General features: G+C 42.1%; 1 protein-coding gene across 4 annotated transcripts; it reads right to left on the bottom strand.

Moving 5' to 3' along the window:
* Positions 1-590: 590 nt before the first annotated feature.
* Positions 591-18782, bottom strand: spag17 (sperm associated antigen 17). Of its 4 annotated transcripts, XM_077499543.1 has the most exons (47): positions 18552-18782; positions 17819-17959; positions 17684-17743; positions 17487-17615; positions 17274-17406; positions 16210-16392; positions 14890-15074; positions 14675-14827; positions 14431-14485; positions 14239-14357; positions 13970-14164; positions 13785-13889; positions 12653-12806; positions 12371-12577; positions 12267-12304; positions 12057-12170; positions 11837-11991; positions 11667-11767; positions 11547-11596; positions 11234-11467; positions 11016-11130; positions 10626-10721; positions 10454-10561; positions 9248-9471; positions 9066-9162; positions 8829-8962; positions 8651-8735; positions 7442-7599; positions 7082-7366; positions 6841-6996; positions 5573-5819; positions 5358-5506; positions 5112-5285; positions 4940-5047; positions 4742-4793; positions 4585-4675; positions 3452-3502; positions 3222-3311; positions 2994-3115; positions 2874-2934; positions 2748-2803; positions 2530-2678; positions 1585-1763; positions 1433-1493; positions 1209-1356; positions 770-937; positions 591-686 (listed from the first exon to the last, which is right to left on the bottom strand). In XM_077499543.1, the coding sequence occupies exons 1-47, from the start codon at positions 18660-18662 to the stop codon at positions 658-660; spliced, it is 6015 nt and encodes a 2004-aa protein (XP_077355669.1). In that variant the 5' UTR covers positions 18663-18782; the 3' UTR covers positions 591-657. The 4 variants fall into 4 exon arrangements, with proteins under 4 accessions (XP_077355669.1, XP_077355666.1, XP_077355668.1 ...); XM_077499540.1 differs by having other exon boundaries at positions 12267-12577; XM_077499542.1 differs by having other exon boundaries at positions 5373-5506; positions 12267-12577.
* Positions 18783-19201: the final 419 nt, after the last annotated feature.

The following is a 19201-nucleotide window of genomic DNA, read 5'->3' as shown; positions in this document are numbered from 1 at the left end:
AAAAAAAGAAGTCATATCATAAAAACCTTATTTAAAAATAACAGAGTCACATTAGCAATGCTAACCTCGGTGTACAGCAAATAAAACATATCCATGACAAGGCTGTATGAAGGTAAATAAAAGAACGGGTGTTGTGATCATATACAGTATCAGTAACTTTTATAACTATAATACATCATATATACAAATATAGAGGTGACTGAACCATTAGCACCAGCCGGCCCTAGCTTAGCTGGCTGGCATTGTAACGTAGCTTCTCATCTGTAGAGGGTTTCTGCATCATCAAATCTAATTTAATGCTAATAATGCAACTTCAAACTAATTCAATGCCCATGTCATAATGCATATATACCCATATAAGGTTACTATATACAAATGTGTTTGTATCATTTATTTGTTGATACAGTACTTTTACAGTAATTCACAAAGTTGCAGTAAACAGCATTCGTATGAGATAACAAAAGTATAGTAGAGTATTATATGAAGTTAGCAGCTTACCCGGTGTTCCTGTTGATTCAAATAATGTCGAGGAGACAACTTTATCCAGACAGGATCAAGTACGTGACAATTTAAGCAACAAAATAGACACACAGAGTTGATCGCTGTTTTATTTGAAACAGACTTTGCATACAGCTTTTTGGTGGATTGATGCGTTCTTCACAGACTAGCTGTGCGTTTATGGTGCCCTGTAAAAAAAAAAAGAAAAGAAAAATACTACATCTATGAAATGGTATATTCCAGATTTTGATTTCACTTTCTGCACATGCACCTGTGTTTGCAGTGGTTGTGAGCCCCCGAGAGCCAGGCGGATTCTGCTCGTGCCGCCCGTGGCACGCCGGGAGACTGCGGGACTGTTTGGGGGCCCTGGAGCGTCTCCTGCTGTATGAACTGAAGTGATCTCTCATCCAAATGTCATAAAAGAGCTCAGGAAGGATGGGTACATTAGTCAAGGATGTTGCATCAAGAATGTGCATTGTGAACACACTGGACTTCTTCCCATTGTATTACATTGGGGCCTCAGTCAAAAGAATGGGGATACATGGGATACAACAGCGAATTGTACATTTTTTTGGTTGTAAAAAGTTATGAGAATTAAGTCAAATTCATAGTACAATAGAATGCGACTCCACTAGCCTGAGCCTTTCCCACATTTAAATGAACAACTGGCAAACTTACTTGACGCTTGGCCACGCATATTTGAAGGATATTGGCTGTGACAGGCAGATAGAGGATGTCGGTCTCCGTGGGGATGATAATGTCGTGGGAGATGTACTTGGTGGGATCCTCGTAGCTCTCGTGCGCCTCGCACATGGCATACAGCTCAATTTCCAGTTCAATGTGCAAACCTGCCGGCACCTAGACAGACAGAAAGCACGACGGACAGACTGCATGTGCTTGAGTGCGCCCTCACGTGATTCGTCTTTCGACATACAGGTCCTGGCTGGTACTTGACACGGAGGCCTGAAGAGATTGGAGGCTGTTTCACGTGGAACCTGGGAGAGAAGCCGAGTGCGAGCGATTACGTGACCTTGACGCCACCATTCGAAGGTATAACGATATACCGACGCTTTGTCATCATCTCACCTGCAGGTGTCGACACCCACGTTCTTCATGACCACGGTGACGACAGAGAAGGTTCCGTCCTTCTGCAAGCCGAAGTCGATGCTGGACGGCCGCAGCTCAAAGCCTCTGGTTATAACGTTCGGGTCGACCAGTGAAATGGTGCGACACCTGCGCCGGACTGGCTCCTCCACAGAGCGGAACTGAGGATGGACATTTTTTAACTCTTTTACTGCCACAGATTATCAAAAAAAAATCAAATACCCACAGTGGCAGCAGATTTCGAGCATTTTAACTCCTCTTTCAAGGCAAACAGAATATTGTGTGCTTTTACTACATATACAATGTTGGTACCAAATGAAAGATCACATTCCATTCTTTCAGTAGAAAAACAAAGTATGTTTCTACCTTATTCCGTTCTTTAGTAATCAGCACTTGAAAATAGGTCATTTGAGTGACATTAAACGAAAATTGAAAGGATAAGGAGAAGACGAGCTTTTTGTAAAAAGGTACATTTTCTCCACAACAGTGACATTGACACTAATATTTTTTTGTTTAGTGATGCTCTGTGAATTAGATTTGATCACTCTCGTCATCATTGAAAATGTTCGATTTCATCAGATTCCATCATGTATCACTGGAATTCCATAAACTGGCAGCCCATTGAAAAGAGATACAATGCTGCCATCTGCTGGCCATAGTTAGTTGGTGTTTTTGATTCCACAACCAATTGACCAGGCAGCGCTGCACTAAGATGTTGCACTTCCCATTGATTAAAAAAAACAAAAAAAAACATAGTTGACTACATTTAACGTTTATGGCAGAATACATCTTGATTTTACTAATCGTTATTAAACGTTTCTGGCAGTCAAAGAGTTAAAAAGCATTTGTGCGTAAATGTTTTTTTTCCCAAGTTGACTAGTCATTGGTTAGGATTAGGGTCTGAAAGTTGAGGGCTTCCCAGCTTACGTGATGATTGGGCACACTGAAGGGTTTGCTGCGGATAACTGACGGTGGTAGTCTGATGCTTGTCCACCTGGGCTGCCCGGTTACATTCACCTGGACCGACCTCGGAGGCTTGCGGGAATCCATCCCAAAGCTGACCGCTGGTATGGTCCCTCACAGACACACAACCACAGACAGTCATATTCATATTTCAGCTCCTGCTGAAACACATGAGCATGTACCTGCTGCGACTGGAGGTGACATGCCAGGCATCCTGCTGCTCCTCACTGCTGTGTGACTGAGCACGGACACAGATTGCTAACATGAGCTTCTTATGATGATGTGAGATGGCTGTGTGGTTGGCAAACCTGGTAGAGTAAGGTGTTGGGTGCAGTTGTGGCGGAGGCGGTTCTACAGTGTCATCTAGAACTGAAATTCCTCAAATTCAGAAAGAGTTCACAGCTACATATATTATACTGTATACTTACGTTGCTCTTCTGGTTGAACGTCCCTCCGGAAGGCCTCTTCCATATAATCTGACTCAGAGAATGTTGGGCTGCTCAAGACTGGCCTCTTAATGTCTGGACTTTGACACAGGGGATAATTCTGGAAAACAATAACAGTACAAGTAAGCACTAACACACACTGTATGAGCAAACTGAAATGTTGATTTTGATCGAACCGTGGTTAACAAATTTAGGTTAACACTTTCCTGGTGTAATAAGTTGTTCTCTGGGTGAAAGTATGGCACGATAATCTTCTTCCTCAGCGCTTCGACACAAGCCCTCACTTCAAACAGCTCCTGTCTAAGAGACACATGCACACAGAGAAACATAAATCTAAATTATGGCCTGTTTTACTGCCGCATCTCCTCTCACTTCCCCCTCTCTTTTGTAGTTAAGGACTACACAAATGAACTAGGCTTGACTTTAAAAGCTATACTGACCTGTACTGTTCCAATGTGTCTGCCCACTTTGACTCCTTATACTGGGCAGAGCTGCAAGAAGACCAGAGAATGACGAGATCCCGAAGACAACAGACATCACATTAACTCATTCACTCGCAGCCATTTTTACTGAAGCAACCTCCCCTTCACTCTCGGCTGTTTTATTGGATTTTGACTGATTTTGCAAGGCCCACGGAACATTGTGTTCTATTGCTATCAAAACATGGAACCTACTAAAAGAAAGATTAATGCCTCTTCTTTCATCAGAAAAAAAAGTATTATTTCTGTTTCTGTTTTGCAGCAATTAGCATTAGAATGTAGCTAAGTTTCATTATTATTCACAAAACTGTTTAAAACAGCTTGTTTTCGTCATGCCCATGGTTGATCTGCTGCCACCTGCTGGCCGTTTTTGTAATTACTACCATTTCTTTTTCATCCATTCTCTGCATTTGAGCGGCTGCATCCTTCTGCATTCTCTAGCATTTAAAAAACAAAAAACGTATAATCGGGATGTAACAATATCCAAACATCACGATATGATATGAAGCTCACGATACGATAATTATCACGATATTGTGGGGCGGTTGGCGATATTTAAAGAAGTCACAATATAGGTAAAAAAAATGAGCTCATACAAAAAAAGCACAATATTGTGCTTTTGTAACATCAATGTTATGTAATTATTATTATGTTTTATTATTATTATGTTATGTTGTTAATGCACACACACACGTTGAGTTCCTCCACATATTGACTTGCTTCACAGGCATATTACGTTCGCCTTCATCTGACAATTAGTGTAGATTTTAAACATAGAAGGGCCAAAACATGACTTGTGAAAATTAAACTGCACTAAAAAAAACTAGCAATCAGCGGGTGCTAGAACTGCACAATTGGAAAGCAACCTGCCTTTTTTTTATTTATTTTTTTTATCAGATGTGTTGCATTTAAATATTGTGAACATGACGACAACGATATTGTGGCAGTTTTAATATCGTGATATCACGATATTGCGCTTATCGTTACATCCCTACCGTATAAATATACGTCTTTGGGAGACTTAATACATTTAAAATCGAACGTATTTATACGTTTTTGGATGCAAATGGGTTAAACCCCAAAGTGGCCTCTACCCGATGCTGGCCGTCGTCATGGTATCCGTCAAATCATCCAACAGCTCGACTGGAGCTTGCGCAGCATGCCTGTACAGACTGCTAATGTCCCCTGTGGACAGATAGAGGCCAATGAGACAAAACATTCAATTCAGGCATGATTAATGACTCCCTTTACCTAGGGTTCTTTTTATATTGGTGCAGGCTTCATCCGCTTCATCTGGAAGAGACTTTAAAGGGATACTCTCCTATTAGCACACTTTGTATACAACAGTGAGTAATAAAGTATGACAAGTAGCAGTAGTATATCTTTGCTAATTTCGGTTAGCCCGCCTACAGTGTTTCACATTATATGGTAGCATCAAGCTAGTGGCACCTGACTAAGCAGAAACCCAGCGTGGGCTTGCTCCACTTCAGTGCGAGGCTCCTTGAGCATCACGTCAGCAGACCACTGTGACTTCTCAATCAAACTCTCAATATATTCCTACAAGGAGAACTTATTAAAATCTTTCATCAGACGAACAAAGTGTATAACGATCGGGACTTGCCTTCAGTCGTGTGTCCACCAAGTTCTTGAGTCTACGGTCTAAGGCCGTATGCTGGTAAAGTTCCCTAATCTCCAGGACTTTGGGGCAGTTGCGGACGTGAACACTGGCGACGGCCCGCTTTCCAGGGCTGTACCCTTGTCCTGCAGTGGTCACAAATGAAGGACTGCGAGACTTCTGTGATGAACAGAAGGTGGCATGTGATGGCTCAGAACTAAGTTGGGGTACTCCATTAAGGTATCATCATACCATATTGTCCAGTACCTCAACACGGGGGGAATCTTGCCCACTGTGTTTCTGGAGGCGCAGATGTATAGCGTCATGCTCCAGCTTCACATGCACCCACTTGGACCGAACGTTCTCAATAGTGGGCTTCAGGATGGTGATGCCAAACTCACCTGGAACAGTCCCGACACATTTTTTTAGCAATCAGTCGTTACGGCGTGGGATGAACTGTCACTCACCTTGTGCGTCTGGCAGCGGGTCCTTCAGCAGAACCACGGTGGGGTCCAAGTGGGCCTGGTGCAGCAGCTCCTCCACAGCTTGCCTACTAAAGAGCTCGGACCCGGAACCGTCCTCGTGCACCAGGAACAGTCTAGGACAATGGTCTCGGGGCTTTGACATAATCTCTTTGTCCTCGTCTTGCTCCACACGCAGCATTCTTGGAGGTGGGCCGACAACGTGCGTGGTCACCTGCCCATCTTCCAACACCTGAAAAAGTTGTAGAGTGGTGCATCGCAGCGAATAAAGAATCAATGCATGGGGGAGGGGGACTGCTTTATTACCTGCCTACAGGTGCTGCTGTATTTTGATAACAATTGCTTTTCGGGTAACATCTCCACATAGCTGCTAATTGCAAGCCCATGTACCGATGGAGTTTCCCATTGAGCAGTCATATTCTTCCCTCATTCACTCACAGCCATTTTCACTGACGCGACCCCCTTCGCTCACGGATGTTTTACCGGGGGGGAAAAAAAAAAAAAAGTATATTTCTATGTTTCCGTTTTGCAGCAATTAGCATTAGAATATAGCTAAGTTTCATCATTATTCACAAATCTGCTTAGAGTTGTGGGGAAACAGCTTGTTTTCATCATGGCCCTGGTTGATCTATTATACTCTGCTTCCACCTGCTTTGTAATTATTACCATTTCTTTCACCCTTTCTCTGCAGTTGAGAGGCTGCATCAAAGCCTTCTGTATGCTGTAGCTTAAAAAAAACAAACAACAAAAAACGTTTAAATACGTCTTTGGGACATAATGCATTTTAAATAGAATGTATTTATACGTTTTTGGGAGCAAATAATGAGTTAAAATGGAAGGCAACCTTAAACATTTCGTGACAATAATATGTTACACGTGACCTCATTAGTCTAAACATGACATTTTGATTAATATAATATTTGCAGAATATGAGTTGTGAAGCAAAGTCCAGCTTGCTGACGACTGAAGATGACATCAATTTTGCTCAGGACTCAGGCAACAACCAATCAGAGCTCACCTGAGACCTGAGCAACTGTGATGTCATTTTCACTCAATAGAAAGTGGCAAAATGGCCGCCTTCTGACATTAATAAGAACGGATGGATTTTGCTGCTTAACTCATATTCCACTAACACAATATTAACCATCTTTAGACGAGTGGGACTTCATAGAACACATTATTGTAAAAATCCCTTTAATGGTGAAATAATGCATCTATCTCTTGTGCCTTTTAAACTTTGAACTGCAACTCACCTGGAAGTGACTTCCATCCAGGTCTGTTATGTCACAGGCCACTTTGTCAGTGTGACTCATGACATAAGAGGGGAGGCCACCCTGAGGGGGTCTACTGGAGTAGATACACTTGCCGTCACTTTGGATGTTCAGGACCCCGATGCTGGATGGGATCACCTTTGACCAAAAAAATCAAAAATAAAAAAATCAAAATCATACTCCATAAAAAATAATCTAGGAATTACACAATGATACACATTACCTCATACACTCCCTCATCATTCCCGGTGATAACAGTCCCATCCGCTAACCAGATTTCAGCCACGTGTCGTTCAGGGTACATCACCACAGTGGCGCAGGCCTCGTTCTCCACCACCAGCACCCTCTCTTTCTCCTCCTCTATCTGAGTTTCACATCCTTCCTCAGCCACGCTTGGCGGCCTATCTTGGTAGAACGTAGTGATTCTCGTTCCATCCGCATGATCGACACTCACAGACCCGTCTGGCTTCTGCACCGTCACCACCAGATCTTCCCGGCTCAGCATCACCTGCAAGTAAAGCGAAGGAACCCACTATGATCAAGTTAGCGTGGCTGCCGGCGTAACCAGCGGCAGGACTCGCACCTCGTGTGTGACAGGGTCTGACGTCTTGTAGGTTAGAACAGAGCAGGTGGGGTTCTGCTCGTGTTTGCTACCGACGGTGCAGATACGAGTACCGCAGGGCGTCGTCGTTTCCCAAAACCCTTGCTGAGGAGAAGTAACCTGGTTCTCTGGATTTTGCTCTAGAAGCATATACTGTATTAGTGATACTCATTCAACGCTACTTTTTTTTTTTTTTCAGACAAATACCAGTTCAAGTACTCAACTTTTGAGTAATCTCGGATACCAAACACTAATTTTTCCTTATGCGCTAGTAAATTGTATTTGTGAACTGTGAACAAAGCAGCGTTGGCATCTGTCTCAGCGGGCGGCCGTTTTGACACTTGCTGTCAATTGAAAATGACATCACAGCTGTTGGGGTAACAACCAATCATGGCTCACCTGTTTTCTGAGTATGGTCATGTGATGTTCTCAACCTGAGCCATGACTGGTCGTTACCTGAGCGCTGAGTGACTGTGATGTCATTTTCAGTAGACAGCAAGTAAGATGGATGACAATGGGTGGACTTTGCTGCTTTCTTCACAGTTCACAAATGCAACCTTAACTCATTCACTCCCAGCAATTTTCACTGAAGCAGCCGGGAGGCTGTTTTGCTGGATTTTGATTGATTTTGCAAGGCCCACTGAATATTGTCTTCTATTGCTATAAAAACTTAAATAAAAAGGATAAAATAAAAGATAAAGATTAATTAAAGAAAAATAAAGATTAGTCTCTTCTTTCATCAGGAAAAAAAGTACATTTTCATCTGTTTCAGTTTTGCAGCAATTAACATTAGAATATAGCTAAATTTCATCATTATTCACAAATTTGTTTAAAACTATGGGGGGAAAACAGCTTGCTGCAACATAGCCCTGGTTGATCTCTTATACTCTGCTGTCACCTGCTGGCTGTTATTGTGATAACTGCCATTGTTTCAACCGTTCTCTTCACTTCAGAGGCTGCATCAAAGCCTTCTGTAGTCTAGCATAAAAAAACAAACCAAAAAAAACAACGTATAACTACGTCTTTGGGAAACTGGTAATACTTGAAATAGAACGTATTTATACATTTTTGGGAGCAAATTAGTTAATCAGAATACCGTATTTAGGTTAAATTGGGGCTGCTTAAGAACATATTAATCTCAAGAAAATGTTGGGGTTGACTTCCCATTTAAGTCCAGTGCAATTTTCTTACCATCTGTGGTGTCTTCTTCTATTTCTTGTACCCACACAGGGCCAGAATCCAAGCTGGAACTGACCGCGCCGTCTGCAAACAGCACCTACGACCAAAAAAAAAAAAAAAAAAAAAAAAAAACCACAACCACATGTGAGTCGACAACCACATAGAACCGTGCGCGTGCCGGCGTGTTTACCTCGCTGGAACCATCCCTCATGTATCGGATCACCGCTCCCTGGCTGGTGATGGTGCGGGATGCCTCTTTGGCAAGAAAGGGCTCCTGGTCACCCGTGGCATGAAAACTCAGTCGCACCAGCATGTCCTGCTTCTCTGAGGACACGCACAAACACACATTTTGGTGTGGTAAACATGTGAGAGTTGCTACAGAGGTTTTAAAAAAAAAAAAAAAGAAAAAAAAAAAGACATCACTAACCATCTTCACGCATGAACTGCACAAGTAAGCCACTTGGGACAGACAAGCTGAGGCTGTTTAGTGGACTTAGGGGCACTTGTGGTTGGCTTTCACACAGCTTCACACAAGAACCACACAATAACAATCACAGTAAATATACACATATATAGAGTCATATACAGATGTACATATTATATATCCACCGGCGCCTCTGCAGTGATGCTTCCACTATATGGATCGTCTACCAGCTCCCCTCCTGCCGACTCTTGCGGCCCTTCGTCTGTTTCCTTGAGATTCTCGACTGGGGCTGCAAACTCTGTCGGCTCTTGCGGCTCTTTTTCTGTTTCTTTGAGACCCTCTGCAGGGGCTACCAAGGCTGTCGACTCTTGTGCCCCATTCTCTGTTTCCATGAGAGTCTCAACTGGGACTGCAAAGTAGTGGGACATTTTCAGTATTTTAGAAATACAGTATTGCAACTTGGAAGCTTTCAGTGGGAATATATGGAAACTGAGGGTATTATACATCATATTGAAACATAAATTATTCTTCTGTTTAATGTCGATATATTATAGATTGCAACTGAAAATGTTGATATTTCTTTAAACTATTATGGATTGTTATTGAAATTCAAGTTGCGAAAACCATCAAATCTGAAATAATATTTTTGAGTAGAAATGAATTTTTATAATGTGGTTAGAACAGGAAAACTAGCATTCTGGAATATTGTATTTGATTGCATAATTCATAATCCACAAACACAACAATATTAAGAATGCCATGTGTAGACTAGTGGGAGCGTAGAGAATATATTGTAGTAAAAAAAAAAAATTCTGGTTAACATCCCCTTTAAACCGTTTTTTGCCACATTTTTTTTAAACTTCATTTCAATGTGCATTGGACTGCTGCTTCTGTTGTGCACACATTGGCCACCTGTGGGCAGTATAATATAGTTGCAACCGTAGTTGCACAACTACTAATAGTCTTTTTTTTTTCTTTTTTTTTTTTTAATATAGGATAAAGAATATATCGCTGCTATGTGGAAAACACTTATGTCCTTTTTTTTTGTTTTTTTTGTTTTTGATGTTTTTGGGATGTCTGCGTTCACTTTCATCCCAAAAGCCTAAAAAATAAAAATTTTAAAAAAGTGAAAAAATGGACATAAATGTTCTTCACATAGCAGCAACAATATACCATTAGCATTATTATCTTAAAAGCCCCTCTACTATGTTACATTAGAGTTGGCATCAGGGCAATGTATAATGTAATCAAAAGCAGTGGAATAACCTACTTTTTTAAGCAACATCATTAGATTACTAAGAATGCTTGACACTATATTTCCATGACATGCATAATTATCATTCAACTTTCAGCTAACAAACTAGCCAAGCATTTACTGTGAGGTCTCAAACCTTTGTATTTCTCTGGTGGGTATTCAAAAGTGTATGACAGCCGGACGCCATTATCCAGCAAGGCCGAGAATGAACGGCTGGATGCTGCAGTCGTCTTCACAGGATGCTCTTTTGGAGTGGAGTCATCAGTATTACATCGGGAACAAACAGCAAAGCTCTTGTTTATCTTTACCTTTAACGTCATTTCTCACTGCATGGACATCTTGGTTGATGTGTGTGTAGAAGTGGTGACCATCTTTCTTCACCGCCACTTTCAGCATGCTGGAACCTATAGCGACATGTGTTTTGCGTAAGTAGCCTATAGTGGCGCCCGCCTTGGCCACCTGGGGGCAGTAGTGGGATTCATAATATCTCAACTCCTCTCTGATCTCATCACGTTGTTGCTGAATCATTTGTTATCTTTAGGGAATTATTTGGAGGTTTTAAATACATAATTCTCATTCAGTCAAAGCAAAAAAAATAAATAAATAAATAAATTCAAATCACTCATATCTCAACGCTGTTGAGTGTCAAATATAATCCTGCCGGTTAAACAAGCTAGAATCTGTGCAAATGACTTTACCTCCAACATAGCTGATGGTCTCCACGGTAACATTACCCCCGGATGCAGGGAAGATGTACTGGACACACCCTGATAAATGGACCAACATTCCATCCATGTGAAAACCTGTGAATCCCTAAAAGTGAGGCACCCAAAGACAAATATCACAAATATTTAGTGAATTATGTATTTCACAGGCAACACTTAGCTTGGCCTGTCTGTGTTCGTGCACCAGTGACCTCATCTATGTCGTCCGCTTTACTGGAATGTGATTGGTCAGAGTGGTCGGTGGACATGGAGCTGTCGGTGTTAGTTTTGCTCTTCACCGTGTTGCCGGATTTGTCGCTTTTCTTGGCCTCCGGAGATTTTACCTCCTCCGTCGGCTGTGGCTTCTTTGCCGCCGGCGCCTTCGCCGGCTTCTTGCCTTTCTTGGATTCCTCTTCCTTCAGCCTTTCTTCCTCCAGCTTGGAAGCCTGTCAATTGAAATGACTAGTCAATATACTTTTTTGCATGTGTGCTCTTTAGTTTTTGTATGTGTGAGTTGCTACAAACTTTGAGTGAATTTTTTGTGACATATGGCTCCTGAGGCTCAGCAGCTTCCACTGTCAAGTCCAAAAAAAATCAATTTAGTTCATCAAATCAATAATATCTCGTTTTTCTGCTCAGCTGTACCTTCACACGGTTGCACAGGACTTATATCCAACGGCTGTCTCTTCAGTTCCTCTTTCTCAATCCAGTCTCTGATTTTGGACGCTACGTTCTCCAAATACGTCCTATTTAAGCAATACATGAAAATAAAAATACAAATCACTCTTTTATCATGTTCACAACTGCACTCTGACCTGAACTTGACATCCGTGTGAATGGCTATATCCCAGAATTCCTTGCACAAGCGATCAGGATTCATGGGATTGTGGCAGAAAATGTACAGGACATTATTATGACTTCCTCTGAGTGTGTCCAGACAGCGATATTGCTGGGCAGCGGATTGGAGGACCTACGCCAAAAACAAACCGTCGCATGTAACCGACAAGCATGATCTCATCTAAGACTCGAGGTCACCTGAGGTAAGATAGCCGCCTCGTAGTGTTCAACATAATGCCAATCCCTGAAGGACCTCAGTCGGCAACTCTGAATGTCGGACAGATCCAGCTGGACAACTTGGCGCTCGCTCATCTGGTAGGGGAGGAAAAAAAAAACCCATCTCTTTAGTGACACTTCGATATTAAAAGAACTTCAGAAGAGACAAATTGGTGATTAAAATACAAACACCTCTGCAGAATCAGTGTCTTCTTCTAGAATTTTCGGACCTATTAGTGGAAGGAAATAATGACAAAGTGAACCCAAATTGAAAACATTTGACTGAATAAACAGACATTTCTTGCGCAGGCTGCGAAGCTTCTGCTTAGCAAAGGACAACGGGTTGTCCCAGGGGTTGATGGGGTGTTTTTTGGAATGATGCACCATTCCCAAAGGTTTGCAATCTTTTCCCAGAACGCCCTCTTCATTCAATCCAGTCAGCAGCATGCTCTCAAACACGCTCTGGTGAAAGAAGCGCTCCGCCAGCGGCCATGACACTTCGTCTGTTGAGCAGGATTAGGGTAAAAAAAAATTGCATGAGAAAAAACAACAACAAATATTTGTATTTTGTTTCAGACCATCGGTGCATTGGCGTTGGAGCTGCTGTTTGATGGCCATCCAGCAGGAGCTGTTGGAACGCCGCTGAGCCACAGAGTTGATGAGCTTCCACTCGGGCGATCGTGTCATCATGGAAGATTCCTCATGAGCTAGATCCAAACCTTGAATTCCCTGCTGCAAATAGTGAAAACGTGAATAATTGACAACCACAACATGGCGAAAAATCACTTTAAAAATAGAGGCTCGTAAAGCGCCATACTTCTCGCAAGTAATCATGAAACCATGTAGTAAAAACGAAGACTTATTCTACAAAACGTGAGACTCATCAACAGTATTAGCTAGCATGCTAGCCTAAGTAACACACTAGCAAACTATACACATGGGCAAAAAAATATGCATGTAGCAGTAGGTTAGTTTAGTTAAATGAAAACTAATGAAATAACTAAAACTAAAATTTAAAAAAACATTTTCATTAACGAAATAAAAACAAAAATGTTTTTTAAAAAAAATAAAACCAACTGAAACTACATTTACAAAACTAATTATAGCGAAAATGTCCTTCATTTTAGTCTTTGGTAATGAATTTAATACATGAGCTATTAAATGTGACTTTAAGCATATTATTTCGATACTAACCGGAACAAGGACGTTTGAAAGTGCCACAAAAGTGACATCATCTAGCATCAGCCAATAGAACAGCACCTTCAGATGACGTTGCTTCGAGGCAACAATTTTGTGTGCTTGACTTTTGGCTCCAATTGCTCTTTCATTTAACTCAGTCGAAATACAACGCTAGGTAAGAAATATGTTACTTTTTTCATTTTGCCATGATGTTTATTAATATAGTTTTGGAATTTTCCTTTTAGTTAGTTTTTATTTCGTTTTGAGTCTTTTTTTAAGCTAGTTTTAATTAGCCTTCAGGGCAGTTCTGTTAGTTTTTATTAATTTTAGTTATTTAAAAAAAAATGCTGTTTTATTAGTTTGTTAGTTTCAGTATTAGTTTTCTTGTTTTTTTTCCTCACGTATTACTTGTGTGCAATATATAACACTGCTAGTACTTTACATAATCAGTAATTAGTCATAAAACTAACAATTTGGCATTTACACACAGCGAAGAAAGGCGGACATATTAAATGTGCACATTTGACTTACAGTTATGCCGATCAAGCGGAGTGCCCTTTCATCATGGTGTCTAATAATGACGGGCTGATCGGACCTCCTTGGCGTCGTTTCTACTCCAAACTGCCCTTTAAGGATCTAAGACGGACCGCAAGTGACATTATGAACAAGACATACTCGCCGTGTTATTATTGACAATGTTTTTCCCCTTTCTGCACCTCCTTGTCGTCTTCTCGCTCTACTGTGGTCAGCAAACAATGCAGCAAGTCTCTCCTCTCGTCTTCTGCTTCGACCTGAGGAAGGATGTTGTGCAGCATTTGGCCGACCACGTGGTTATCCAGACCGGGAGCGGTTTGAGGCTCAGAGTCGTCCGGAGCTTGCGGTGGAGGCGCCTGCTCACTTGTCAACACAACCTGGACACACAAAAGTTGTTATGCACCACAACGGCAATTATGGAATCTGTAAAATGCCTGAAGAGGCGCAAAACCTGCTCCAGCATGCAGTGCAAGATGAGCGGCACGGAGCAGGCCTCGGCTGGGACGTGCTCCAGGAGGCCGCTGTAATGATTCATGTCCACATCGGTGGTCAGGGATGACGGCGCCTTTTCTGTTTCACAAAGAAAACCACAATGAAGTCGGCTTGCGGTGAAAACGATGATGGTGGTGATGAAAGATCTTACTTGAAGGTGCCGGGCGCCCTGACTTCTTAGAGCGTGGGGACACAGTAGCTCCACTCTTACAGGAAACACAACAGAGGGATACATCACATTTATAGAAACCAACCAATCAGACGAGGGAAGCAAGCTGGCGAGCTAGCCAGGAGATAAAAAAGTAAAACTAAGTCCCATGCTCTTATATTTTAAGTAACATGGGCCAGTACAAACTGATTATGAAGGTCCACCAGTGATGTGTGTGCGTGTGTACCTCCGCAGGTTGCGGAACATCCTGCCCCGAGAGCACAGAGGGCACACGAACAAAGGTCACGCTGTCCAAATAGTGCTGATGCTGCCTGCGCCAGTCTAGACAGTCATAGATGAGATTGGCCACGCCGTCAAACATTCGTGTCGCCACGGCCACCTGCAAGCAGACGGCAGACGTGAGTGCCAAAGACTTGTCACGGGAAGTGGGCGCTGACGCACCACAGCCTCGGGGTCCTGCGGGTCAAATGGCGTCAGCGAATCTGGGACGGCGTACTCCAGTTGAGCCACGTTGTGGAGTCTGGAGTTTGCCCCTCCGTTGTCTAAAACTTGTTTCAGAGCTGCCCAGAAGTTGTCGAGCACCTCGGCCTGCGCGGCCCTCGCCTCTTCGGCGGCAATTTGGTCCGCTGATGGAAGACAGCATACTAAATATTTACAAGTTGAGGTAGCAATGTAGCAAGCTATATTGTGTTATTTTTAATGCCAGTACTTTCTACTTGAATATTTTAAAGACAAAACCATTCATCTAGCTCAGGGATCGGCAACCTTTACTGTCAAAAGAGCCATTTTAGGCCAAAATGTGTCTGAAGCAGCAAAACATTTGAAGATTGTGGTGAAGAAAACAGTGTTAGTCAGTCTAATGTACTGAGGGCCCGAGAGCTAATTAGAGCAGCACTACAAATGACACACTTTGTTTTTCATACATCTTTACACTTTACTGCCTTTCTGTTATTTTTCTGACATTTTTGGCTATGGATACATTCGAGTCTTTTTTTTTTTTTTTCCCCTCATCTTCCTTTTTTGGGCATTTCATGGCTATTTTTTTGCTGCATTATAGCCAGCAATTTTTTGACATTTTTGGCTATTTTATGTACATAGTCTCCCCCCCCCCTTTCTTCCTTTTGTCGATATTTAATGGCTATATTTTGCTGCCTTAATGCCAGCAAATTTATGGACATATTATAGTCATTTTTTTCCCCCTCTTGTTCCTTTTTATAGACATTTCATGGCTATTTTTTGCTGCCTTAATGCCAGCAAATTTATGACATTTTTGGCAATTTTGTAGTTATATTTTGAACGGTTTCTTTTCTGCTTTTGTTGTTGTTGTTTTTTTGTAATACATTGTCTGATGTTTTTTTTTTTTTCTGGTGATTCCAAAAATATTTTAAGGCAATTGTCTACCTCTTTTTTTTGTTTTTGGACATTTTAGGTTACTTTTGGGGCATTTTTATTTTATTTTATTATTATTTTTCTTTTAAATGTTCATTTTGGCGGCACATTTGGATGACTGGTTAGCCCGTCCGCCTCCCAGTACTGAGGACTCGGGTTCGAGGCCAGGCTCCAGCCTTCCTGGGTGGAGTTTGTATGTTCGCCCCGTGCCTGCGTGGGTCTTCTCTGGGTATTCCAGTCTCCTCCCACATTCCAAAGAGATGCATGGCAGTTTAATTGGGCGTGCCGAATTGTCTCTAAGTGGGCTTGTGTGCGCTTGTGTGTGTGGATGGTTGTTTGTCAAAAGTACATTATTTGTAGTGAATAACTCACCGCTGGGCACACGGATTTCCTCATCCTGCTCCTGGTGCTCGTCGTCACAGGGCGCGTGCGGGGCGCTCAGCCCTATGACGTTGTCGACGTGCACGCCGGCGCCATCCAGCGTCCCAACCAGCTGGGGCTGGTGGAAGCCCAGCAGCAGGACGTAATGTTGAGGGCCGTCGATCGGCTCGTCATCTGTTACGGTGACACGAGCAAAAAAACATTGAGTGTGTCAATGTTGAGAGACGAGCACCGATACTCATTTTATAACTTTCAAAAAAAAAAAAAAAAGTTCTTGCTTAATCGTTGATTGACATTCAGAATGCTTTTGGGAACCTATCCTCCATTATTTGCTGAAGCAATAAAAGTAGTGCCTTGCTGTCATCTCAGTGCCAAGAAACTATCTTGACATGAGTTGAGGAGTTAGTACTGCTTTGCCACCTTCTTTTGACATCTTTGTGCCAAGAAACTATTTTTAAATGAGTTGATGAATTACATAAGACAAAAACAGTGCTTTGCAGCCTTCTTTTGGCATTTTGGTATGAAGGGACTAATATATTAATGTAAGTTGGTGAGTTTCTTTTGGAAAAAGTTAGTTTCTAGGAACTATGTTGATGTGCATTGAAGAGTTTTATTTTGACAAAAGTAGTACTTTGCAGTTGCATCCATATTCTGGCAACGTGGCTTCAAGTAAGCACAGCAGTTTGAGATAGCTTAAAAGTAGTGCTTGTCCGCCATCCTGTGGAATCTGCAGGCAATTACTAAATATTTATAAATAATTATATAAATAATTGCGCTCCGAATTGTCCCTAGGGCAATAATATTAAGATTTAAGAGTGTGGATGGTTGTTCGTCTCTGTGTGCCCTGCGATTGGCTGGCAACCAGTCCAGGGTGTCCCCTGCCTACTGCCCAGAGCCAGCTGAGATAGGCGCCAGCACCCCCCGCGACCCTTGTGAGGAATAAGCGGTCAAGAAAATGGATGGATGGATATAAATAATTACTATTTCGAGCGAATAGTGAGAATCCAATGTGAAGAAACCATAATAACCACAATAATAATAGTAATAGTGTTTACTTATGTACTTGGGTGGCTCGACATCATCCCTGCGTTTAAGTTTTGTTTTGGGTTTGGGAGGTGCCTCATCCTTTAAATTCTTGTCTTTGCCTTTAGCTCCTGCTTTTTCCTTGGCGGCAGGAGCAGCTGCAGCCTTTTATAGAAACAAAAAAACATACTGAACAGTCAACAAGAATGTAGACATAAAGAGCAAATTTTGTTGAGTTCTCTCACTTGCTCTGCTTTTCGCCTCAGGTGGTCTTTTTCTTTAATCTGGAGAAGCATAAATTTTACTATTTGAGCCATGAGCTCAGCAGAGATCTTTTCTCGGGCCTCGAGCAGCTCCCTGGCGGGTTGCGTCACCTGCGGAAGCACACGCAGAGGATGAGGATGAGGGTGTCGCGAGACTTGTCTCTTTCTTGATCACAAACCTCGTAGTACTGGGGAAAGGCGTCACGTTTTTTTACTTTGGGATTCCCATATTCACGGATCTGTTCAAACACAATCAGACAAACAATAAAATGGATGCATATATATATATACGTGTACACACACAAATCGTTGACCTTGGCCTCGGTGTCCTCCCAAGCAAGCGCGGTGAAAAGCTTGCGTTGCGGTTGCTGCACGGCCTGAGCCAGCGTCCGGATCAGCTCCTCATCATGCGGATCTCGACCAACCAGCATGCATACACACGCTTTCCAGTTGTCCTGCAGTGACACCAAGGACATACAACAGTTACATGTAGAACGTAAACATCACAACACAATGGCAGACATTGGACGGCGGGTGGTTTCTTGCAGTGTGCACTATATGGGGCCACACAGGGAAACATTGCTGGGGCAGGTGGTGACACAAAAACCTCCTGTAAATGTGAAGTGAAATGATTTTCTGCAGTATAATATACGTGGCATGTCAATCATTTGCGATTTAAAGTACAATTGGCGCCCCCTTGTGGAGTAGATGCCTTTTTCAGGAAGTTTCCTTTGTACGTTTTTTTTGTCTTTGTTCTACTTCTTCTTGGCCATTGCTTTATTTCCTTAGAATCCAATGTACATTATTTTAAATACATCGGCATTTTTGCCTACGTTTATGTATTTTTAACACCCGTGGGCCTACATATACAAATCCAAAAGTATTTTATCCTGTGTTGAATGAATTCATATACGATGTCTACTTCTTGAACTTAACTTCTCCACTTTATTGAGATGCATCTGAATGAAAAATTATACACAAAATGCTAGAACAGACCCCCCACCCCCCACCCATGCAAACTTTAGCGTTTAACGTTAGCATGCAAACCTCCTCAAATTGCGCACTGGCGAGGCCGCTTTCCCATGTCTGGACTTCCGGGCCCTGTGCGGCGGCGGTCTTCTTAGCTGCTGCGCCTTTTTTAGCAGCCTTTGGTGCCATTCCGCTTCAATCAGTTGCCAGGAATAGAATTTAAACTTCAATTAGCGACAGAAACCCCCATGCCCGACCGTGTGGCGTCTCCCAGCGTCCATGTTGCCCATGACAACCACACAGGAAGGCACCACATAGCGCTTCCGGAAGCTTTCAAAGTAATATATACGAACTGTTATTTTTTTCCTTATTTTATTTTAAGTTTGACTGTTTGAGTGGTTTAATTACATTTGGCAACCACTAGAAGGCAGTATAACACGGACATATTCGAAACTGAGGTCAAGCAATTGGCGTTTACGTCCACCCAGTAATACAAAGACCTTTTTTAAGAAGCACTTTTCGTTAAACATGGTCACGAGCCCATTTGTAGCAGCTAGAACGATATTTACTTTATATACTTTTATATAGCTGTAAAAAAAATATAATGAACTTGAAATGTCTGCAAGAAAGCAAAAAAAAAAAAAAAAAAAGGATTTTAATGAAATGCAAAAGTGGCTTTAAAAATGCAAACGTTGACACAAAACAAGCACAGCTGTAGAAAAAAAAAA

This window comes from Festucalex cinctus, chromosome 16, assembly GCF_051991245.1.
Source record: "Festucalex cinctus isolate MCC-2025b chromosome 16, RoL_Fcin_1.0, whole genome shotgun sequence".
NCBI classification, from domain to species: domain Eukaryota; kingdom Metazoa; phylum Chordata; class Actinopteri; order Syngnathiformes; family Syngnathidae; genus Festucalex; species Festucalex cinctus.
The sequence above is the reverse complement of the archived record's forward strand: the minus strand, read 5'-3'. Positions and strand labels throughout refer to the sequence as shown.